Here is a 9840-nt window from a genome sequence, read left to right as displayed (position 1 = left end):
TCCCACACGACTCTTTCTAGTAACTGTTTGTGGTATACCTGATTGTTTTTCATTATGTTTCGAAAGACAAAATGGTGTTACGGAGGGAAAGGATGGTGTTTGAATTGCTAGAACATTTACGTACAGTGAACATGCAACTAGTACATGAGTGTCATGTTTAGATTTGGAATTATTATGCATTAATTGAGTTTCTAGGCATCTAATGTGCATAATTCAAATTTGAACTACAAGCACATGCTCCAATGCACCAAAGTTTGCTGAAAAAACACATGTGTGTCTTTGGGTGAATTTATAGGTCCCATGCAAGAAATGGGAATAAAATTCAAACATCTGGGTGTCGTGGCTCAGCCAGAATGATTGAGAAACTTGTTTTTTAATTCCTGTAAATCCAAAACACGGCTGAAAATTATGAAACTTGGCATGGTGTCATGACATGGCACCAACATGCTCTAGTAATTTTTTAGGCCGAATTGGGACAAGCTTTGGTGTAATATTCTTCCAAACTGGAGCTTCCCTCAAGGAGGCTCCTGGTTCCGAGAGGGAATGTGTCACCTTCATGTGCGAAACGGCATACGTACACTACCTTCGCCTGCCTTATTTTTTTACACAGGCAGATTAGACAAATTAAAAGTATCGTGCTAAATTTTGGAATTATTCCATGTTCGTTTGGCCTTTTTATACATTAATTGAGTTTCTGGGCATTTAATGTGCATAATTCAAATTTGAACTACAAGCACAGGCTCCAGTGCATCAAAGTTGTTTGAAAAATCACATGTGTGTCCTTGGGTGAATTTCTAGGTCCAATGCAAGAGATGGGCGTGAAATTCAAACATCTGGGCGTCGTGGCTCGGCCGGAAAGATTGAGAAACTTGTTTTTTTGATTCCTGTAATTCCAAAACACGCCTGAAAATCATGAAACTTGGCATGGTATCATGACATGGCACCAACATGTTGCGGTAATCTTTTTGGCTGAATTGGGACAAGCTTTGGTGTAGGCTTCTTGCAAACCGGAGCTTCCCTCAAGAAGGCTCGTGGTTCCGAGAGGGAACGTGTCATCTCCGTGTGCGAAACGACATACGTACAATGCCTTCTTCCACCATAATTTTTTTACACAACCAGATTAGACCAAATAGAAGTACTATGCTAAAATTTGGAATTATTCCGGGCTCGCTTCACCTTTTTTATACATCAATTGAGTTTCTGGGCATTTAATGTGCGTAATTCAAATTTGAACTACAAGCACAGGCTCCAGTGCACCAAAATTGTTTGAAAAATCACATGTGTGTCCTTGGGTGAATTTCTAGGTCCCATGCAGGAGATGGGAGTGAAATTCAAACATCTGGCCGTCATGGCTCGGCCGGAAAGATTGAGAAACTTGGTTTTTTAATTCCAGTAATTCCAAAACACGCTTGAAAATCATGAAACTTGGCATGGTCTCATGACATGGCACCAACATGCTGCGGTAATTTTTTTGGCCGAATTGGGACAAGCTTTGGTGTAGGCTTCTTGCAAACCGGAGCTTCCCTCAAGAAGGCTTGTGGTTCCGAGAGGGAACGTGTCACCTCCATGTGCGAAACGACATACGTACACTGCCTTCTTCCACCTTAATTTTTTTAACACAGCCAGATTAGACCAAATAGAAGTATCATGCTAAATTTTAGAATTATTCCGGGCTCTTTTCGCCTTTTTATACATTAATTGAGCTTCTGGGCATTTAATGTGCATGTGCATAATTCAAATTTGAACTGCAAGCACAGGCTTCAATGCACCAAAGTTGTTTGAAAAATCACATGTGTGTCCTTGGGTGAATTTGTAGGTCCCATGCAAGAGATGGGAGTGAAATTCAAACATCTGGGCGTCGTGGCTCGGCCGGAAAGATTGAGAAACTTGGTTTATTAATTCCTGTAATTCCAAAACACGCCTGAAAAGCATGAAACTTGGCATGGTGTCATGACATGGCACCAACATGTTGCGGTAATCTTTTTGGCCGAATTGGGACAAGCTTTGGTGTAGGCTTCTTGCAAACCAGAGCTTCCCTCAAGAAGGCTCGTGGTTTCGAGAGGGAACGTGTCACCTCCGTGTGCAACACGACATACGTACATTGCCTTCTCCCGTCTTAATTTTTTTACACAGCCAGATTAGACCAAATAGAAGTGCCGTGCTAAATTTTGGAATTATTATGGGCTCGTTTTGCCTTTTTATACATTAATTGAGTTTATGGGCATTTAATGTGCATAATTCAAATTTGAACTACAAGCACATGCTCCAATGCACCAAAGTTTGCTGAAAAATCACATGTGTGTCTTTGGGTGAATTTATAGGTCCCATGCAAGAAATGAGAATAAAATTCAAACATCTGGGTGTCGTGGCTCGGCCAGAATGATTGAGAAATTAGTTTTTTAATTCATGTAAATCCAAAACACGGCTGAAAATCATGAAAATTGGCATGGTGTCGTGTTCGTGTTTAGATTTGGAATTATTCCGGGTTCATTTGGCATTTTTATGCATTAATTGAGTTTCTGGTCATTTAATGTGCATAATTCAAATTTGAACTACAAGCACATGCTCAAATGCACCAAAGATTGCTGAAAAATCACATGTGTATCTTTGGGTGAATTTATAGGTCCCATGCAAGAAATGGGAATAAAATTCAAACATCTGGGTGTTGTGGATCAGCGAGAATGATTGAGAAACTTGTTTTTTAATTCCTGTAAATCCAAAACACGGCTGAAAATCATGAAACTTGGCATGGTGTCATGACTTGGCACCAACATGTTGTGGTAATTTTTTTGGCCGAATTGGGACAAGCTTTGGTGTAAGCTTCTTGCAAACCGGAGCTTCCCTTAAGAAGGTTCCTGGTGCCGAGAGGGAACGTGTCACCCCCGCGTGCGAAACGACATATGTACACTGCCTTCTCCCGCCTTATTTTTTTTACACAAGCAGATTAGACAAAATAAAAGGATCATGCTAAATTTTGGAATTATTCTGTGTTCATTTGGCCTTTTTTATACATTAATTGAGTTTCTGGGCATTTAATGTGCATAATTCAAATTTGAACTACAAGCACAGGCTCTAGTGCATCAAAGTTGTTTGAAAAAATCACATGTGTGTCCTTGGGTGAATTTCTAGGTCCCATGCAAGAGATGGGAGTGAAATTCAAACATCTGGGCGTCGTGGCTCGGCCGAAAAGATTGAGAAACTTGGTTTTTTGATTCCTGTAATTCCAAAACACGCCTGAAAATCATGAAACTTGGCATGGTGTCATGACATGGCACCAACATGTTGCGGTAATCTTTTTGGCCGAATTGGGACAAGCTTTGGTGTAGGCTTCTTGCAAACCAGAGCTTCCCTCAAGAAGGCTCGTGGTTTCGAGAGGGAACGTGTCACCTCCGTGTGCAACACGACATACGTACATTGCCTTCTCCCGTCTTAATTTTTTTACACAGCCAGATTAGACCAAATAGAAGTGCCGTGCTAAATTTTGGAATTATTATGGGCTCGTTTTGCCTTTTTATACATTAATTGAGTTTATGGGCATTTAATGTGCATAATTCAAATTTGAACTACAAGCACATGCTCCAATGCACCAAAGTTTGCTGAAAAATCACATGTGTGTCCTTGGGTGAATTTCTAGGTCCCATGCAAGAGATGGGAGTGAAATTCAAACATCTGGCCATCATGGCTCGGTCGGAAAGATTGAGAAACTTGGTTTTTTAATTCCAGTAATTCAAAAACACGCCTGAAAATCATGAAACTTGGCATGGTCTTATGACATGGCACCAACATTCTATGGTAATTTTTCTGTCCGATTTGCGAAGGCACACACATTAACAATCGACAAAGTCATTTTGAAACAGGTGCTGTCACATTACAAATTGGAAACACAAGTATTATTGAAACCGTGGGCGTTCGACTTACCAATTACGTGCGGCCACGCATCCCCCTTTTTTATTGGCTAGGAGGTGCCGTGTGGGGTAGCTATTTGAGTACAGGAGGCGTGCAATCAGATCCCAGCGCGTACTCATTGGGAGGAGAGCCCTTTTGACCGCTACCCGCTGCGCACCTCCCTCCCAACGTCTCCATTAATGGCGCCCGAGCACCTGTTCTACGGCGTGGCTATATGTCTCACTGGACTGAGATTTAAGAGAGAAAAATGAAAATCTGAAAAGAAAGTTTTGCACGGATCTTGATGTAAGATCCAACAGACCTATATAGCATCAACTGCAACTTATAGCAAGCATGATGAATATAAGGACGATGACATTGGATAATAATTGTCTTACATATTTATAAACATAATTAAAAAAAGCCACATGCGGCAACGCCCGATATACACAAGGAAAAAAGAAGAAGGAAGACACTAGTCTCCGCGGCGGGCGGCGACGAGCTCTTTCTTGTCCTCAAGATGCTGGTTGAGAGCATCCACGGATTCCTCCACCAGCCTTCTGCGCTCGATGTGTAGCATGTCATTCTCGTCCATAAGTTTCTCGACGATGACGCCGGTCCTCTTCAACAAGGCAGTGGTCTGCTCCTGCTGCTCCGCACTTCCGATGATTTTCGCCCTCAGCAGGTCGCACTCGGCCCGGAGCTTCGCATTGCTCTCATTTAGTTGCCGGATGACGTCGGTATGTTGGGAAACGCGGTAATTTCAAAAACATTCCTACGCACACGCAAGGTCATGGTGATTGTAACACCCCAGATGTAAAACTTCCCATTTTGGCAATATATCCATCTTGTTCTTCATCTATTCCAAGTGGTTTTCCTCTTTGTGGGTTTCATTTGGGTTTGTTTTGTTTGTCTTTGCATTATCTTGTCTTTGCTTTGTCATATTTCTTTTGTAATCCATTGTTGCACTATGGCCTCATCATATGTTTGCATCATGTGCATATCTATGTTGTGTTGTGCTTATGTCAACTTGCTTTTCCATGATATTCATGCATGATATGTTGTTGCATGTTCTATGTGTGATCCATGCATCACCACCTCTCCTTCTATTCCTTTCTTTTGACAAGTGCCATTTTACCCTCCTCCTTAATGTTCAGCTTTTGCCTCAATGTTCTATTACCATGTCATTTACCTCCCTGGAATATTTAAGCTTTATTTAAGTCGTTTTGGTTAGGTTTTAAAATGGCTCAAGTTTGAATTCAATTCAAACTTGAATTATTTTACTTCCTCTAAAAATTCCTATGACAATTTTATAAAATAAAGCAATATCTCAGGATCATGAGAATATCTTTATAGATCTCATACACCTGTCCTATGTTCCTGTGCTTTTCTGTTTTTATTTTCTGTCTGAGGAAAATGAGTAAAGAGCAGCAGCAGCAGCCCCCGGGCCTCGGCCAACCAGGCCGGCCCAGCGAGCACCCGCGCCGTCTCAAGCCAGCCCGCGCGTCGCCCACCTTCTCCTTTCCTCACCCACACTGCGTGCACCCCCGCTAAACCCTCACCATGTGTCATCAGCGGCCCCACCTGTCGGCCTCTGGCTACAGGCGACCCGCCACCCGCCTTTTCGTCCACCTCCAGCCGCTCGCGCACATGGCCACGGCCGAGAGCGTCGCCGCTCCAAACCCTCGCCCTAGCCCCTACTTGACTCCTCTCCTTGCCCAACCACTCACTAGGGTTTCCCTCTACCTCCAGCCGCCACCGCCACGCTGCCATAACCACCAGATCCACCGCTAGAGCTCTGTCCTGAGCGCACCTGAGAGCGTGACCTCGTCACGGGGGTGCTCTCCGGCCACCTCCACCCCCGGAGATCGTGTTCTTATTCTTCCTCGTCATCGTCTTCATCCACGACGTCGACTATGGTGCCCAGGACGACAAGTTCCTCGACGCCCTCTGCTTCCATCTTCTTCCCGGTCAGGACCGCGCCGAGGTTCAGAGATCTACTTCGTCGCCACCGGCTCATCTCCGTCGACCCCGTCGTGTCTTTGGGTGAGCTGGGTAACACACCTCCCTCTCCCATCCATCTCTTTTGCGTTTAGGCACCCCTAGGGTTCGTTCGATTCGTGTCCTTGCCGTGCTCTCGGTGATCCAGCGAAACCTGTTGTTATCTGTTGCTCGCGTAGATGCAGTCGCGTCTCCGCGCTCCGGTTCTCGCCTAGCACGCCCCTCCCCTAGCCTCACGCCCCATCCTTCACGCGTGCGCTCGAACGCGAGGAGCAGTAGCCTCGCCCAGCCTTGTCGCCGCCATACCCGAGACGAGCATGAGCTCGTACTCGAGCTGCCGCACGCGCACTCGCACCTTCGCAACAGCTTCGCCTGCACACGCGCACTCACACCACCTATCCACGCGCCTGCTCCCCGCGCGCCCGGTTTTGCCTCACGCCGCCTTTCTTGCTTCCCTGCTCGCCGCGAACGTCGTGGCCCCGAGCAGAGCTACGCTCGTGCTCGAGCGCCCAGTCCTTTGTTGCACGCGCGCAACCACGCATGTGCTCCCCTCTCAATCCCGTGCGCCTGCCGAAGCTCCTCTGCTCCGCTAGACGCGCCGCCGCTCGCCGGTGCCATCACCGTCTTCCCTGTGCATGTATGGAGAAGATAGCCATGGCCCTGGGTTGAGTCAAGTAGAGCCGAGCCCCTTGCCAACAAGCAAACCGACCCTAGCCAGTGGTAGCGATCCGTCTCATCCACCCTGCAGAACAGAGTTCGAATCCCCCCAAGGGCAGTTTATTAGAGCCTCCTTTTTTCTATCTTCTGGGATCGTTGTTTCTATGACAGAACGGTCCTACCAGTCAGCCTCTCAGCGCCCTCCTCCTTCTATTTTCTTCCTTATCCCCGCATTTTCCATTTATGGCAAGTCCCCGTTTTCCATTTCGGGCAAGTCCATATCTGGACGTTTCCAAATAAGGAAAATGTCATTTCTGCCATATTCCATTTAGGGCAGTTTCTAACTTATTGCATTTGTGATGATTTTTCTACAGCAACCCCAACATATTATATATGTTTTTGGGGTAGAAAAATCTCACCAATCTCGTGGTGGCATCAGTTTATTAGAGCCTCCTTTTTTCTATCTTCTGGGATCGTTGTTTCTATGACAGAACGGTCCTACCAGTCAGCCTCTCAGCGCCCTCCTCCTTCTATTTTCTTCCTTATCCCCGCATTTTCCATTTATGGCAAGTCCCCGTTTTCCATTTCGGGCAAGTCCATATCTGGACGTTTCCAAATAAGGAAAATGCCATTTCTGCCATATTCCATTTAGGGCAGTTTCTAACTTATTGCATTTGTGATGATTTTTCTACAGCAACCCCAACATATTATATATGTTTTTGGGGTAGAAAAATCTCACCAATCTCGTGGTGGCATTAGTTTCTGCATTTGAGCAAGTTCATAAACATGTCATTTCACATCATGATGTTGTTTTACCATTTTCGTGTGTTTTAATTCAATCATGCCATGAGGTTGCTTTGCACATGGGTAGCTTCATTTTCATGTCTACTTCATGCTAGATTTTGTTCCATGCCATGAAATGCCTTATAGTGAGTTAATCAAGCTTGTAAATATGCCATGCTGAATGTGTTTTTGTCATGCCCTGGAATTTGACTAAGTTTGAATCTGTTTATGTTTTTGCTATGTTCACATGCTTGCAATTGTATTTTCTGGTCCCTTTTGGCTCAAGGTCACTAAGGGAATTTTGTTATATGCTTAGAGTAGCTTCATGCCATGCCTTTCTTTGCCATGATATGTTCCTGTAGCATGTAGTTTTCATGCTCTAAAGATTGCTTCCTGATGATAAATTTCAGACTTGTGTTAATTTCACGAAGTCTGAAACCTGTTATCATTTGCACTTTTGCCATGCTTGTTTGAACCTGTTAATGAGTGAATTAGCCGTAGTTCAGTGTTCATCTTTTGTCAAGCATCATTAGTGGATCCCTGGCATGTATTTTGTTGCCATGTTTTGAGTGTTGTAGCATATTTAACTTGATGCATTTAGATGGCTACTTGCTGATTATCGCAGACCGGTGTCATATTTGTTTTGCTTGCCATTTTCAAACCGTGCATCCGATTCCGGTGATCTTTATATCAATTTCAACCGAAATCACCTCACCTTTCCAGTGGCACTGTTGGATTTCCAAGTTGAGGCTAGGTTCAACCATTCCTTTCCAAATCATGCCTATGCATCAGATCTCGCATCCCGCATATCATACCACGTTTGCATCATGTTGTTTGAGCATTGCACGTGGTTGATTGTCTTCCTTTTTTGCTTGTTGTTCTTGTTTGGGTAGAGCCGGGAGACGAGTTCATCAATGAGGAGCCCGTTGAGTTTGCTTACGAGGATCAAGGCAACTCTGAGTACTTTGCAGGCAAGATGACCATACCCTCGAAATCACTTCTATCTTTGCTTGCTAGATGCTCGCTCTTTTGCTATGCCTATTCTACGATACCTACCACTTGCTTATCATGCCTCCCATATTGCCATGTCAAACCTCTAACCCACCATGTCCTAGCAAACCGTTGTTTGGCTATGTTACCGCTTTGCTCAGCCCCTCTTATAGCGTTGCTAGTTGCAGGTGAAGATTGGAGATCGTTCCTTGTTGGAACATTGTTTATTGTTGGGATATCACAATATTATCTTGTTTATCGTAATGCATCTATATACTTGGTAAAGGGTGGAAGGCTCGGCCTTTTGCCTAGTGTTTTGTTCCACTCTTGCCGCCCTAGTTTCCGTCATATCGGTGTTATGTTCCCGAATTTTGCGTTCCTTACACGGTTGGGTTATAATGGGAACCCCTTGACAGTTCACCTTGAATAAAACTCCTCCAGCAATGCCCAGCCTTGGTTTTACCATTTTCCACCTAGCCTCTTTTTCCCTTGGGTTTCCGAAGCCCGAGGGTCATCTTTATTAAACCCCCCTGGGCCAGTGCTCCTCTAAGTGTTGGTCCGACTGAGCTGCCTACGGGGCCACCTCAGGGAAACTTGAGAGTTGGTTTTACTCGTAGCTAGTCTCATCTGAGTGTGCCTTGAGAACGAGATATGTGCAGCTCCTATCAGGATTTGTCGGCACATCCGGGCGGTGTTGCTGGACTTGTTTTACCATTGTCGAGGATGTCTTGTAACCGGGATGATGAGTCTGATCGGATTGTCTTGGGAGAAGGAATATCCTTCGTTGACCGTGAGAGCTTGTGATGGGCTAAGTTGGGACTCCCCTGCAGGGATTTGAACTTTCGAAAGCCGTTCCCGCGGTTATGGGCAGATGGGAATTTGTTAATGTCCGGTTGTAGATAACATGAAACTTAACTTAATTAATTAAAATGCACCAACCGTGTGTGTTACCGTGATGGTCTCTTCTCGGCGGAGTCCGGGAAGTGAACACGGTGTTGGAGTAATGCTTGACGTAGGTTGTTCTAGGATCACTTCTTGATCATAGCTATTCGACCGTGCTTTTGCCTTCTCTTCTTGCTCTCTTTTGTGAATATGTTAGCCACCATATATGCTAGTCGCTTGCTGCAGCTCCACATCATACCTTACCTTACCTATAAGCTTAAATAGTGTTGATCGCGAGGGTGCGAGATTGCTGAGTCCCCATGACTCACAGTTTACTTCCAAAACCAGATGCAGGGACCGATGATACCGCTCCAGACGATGCGCTTGAGCTCAAGTGGCAGTTTGATGAAGACTCTCGTCGTTACTATGTGTCTTTCCCAGATTATCAGTAGTGGTGCCCAGTTGGGGCGATCGGGGTATTTGTCGCATTTGGGGGTTGATCTTTATTTTGGTACCGTAGTCGGACCCTGAGTGTATTGGATGATTGTAATCACTTATTTATGTATTTTTGTGACGTGGCGATTGTAAGCTAACTATGTATTCTTTCCCCTTTATTTATATACATGGGTTGTTTGCGAAGAT

At 44.9% G+C, this 9840-nt stretch overlaps 1 protein-coding gene across 2 annotated transcripts; it reads left to right on the top strand.

The window, feature by feature from the left end:
- The first annotated feature begins 5561 nt into the window (after positions 1-5561).
- LOC147980442 (uncharacterized) lies at positions 5562-9839 on the top strand. 2 transcript variants are annotated; one of them, XM_087516881.1, is made up of 3 exons: positions 5562-5940; positions 8220-8297; positions 9547-9839. In XM_087516881.1, exons 1-3 carry the CDS (start codon positions 5802-5804, stop codon positions 9648-9650), a joined length of 321 nt encoding a protein of 106 aa, XP_087373007.1. In that variant the 5' UTR covers positions 5562-5801; the 3' UTR covers positions 9651-9839. The 2 variants fall into 2 exon arrangements, with proteins under 2 accessions (XP_087373007.1, XP_087373008.1); XM_087516882.1 differs by having other exon boundaries at positions 5564-5931.
- Position 9840: the final 1 nt, after the last annotated feature.

This window comes from Triticum urartu, chromosome 3A, assembly GCF_056163025.1.
Source record: "Triticum urartu cultivar PI428250 chromosome 3A, HENAU_Tu73, whole genome shotgun sequence".
Lineage (NCBI taxonomy): Eukaryota > Viridiplantae > Streptophyta > Magnoliopsida > Poales > Poaceae > Triticum > Triticum urartu.
Note: the sequence above shows the minus strand (reverse complement) of the source record. Positions and strands in the feature narration are given on the sequence as shown.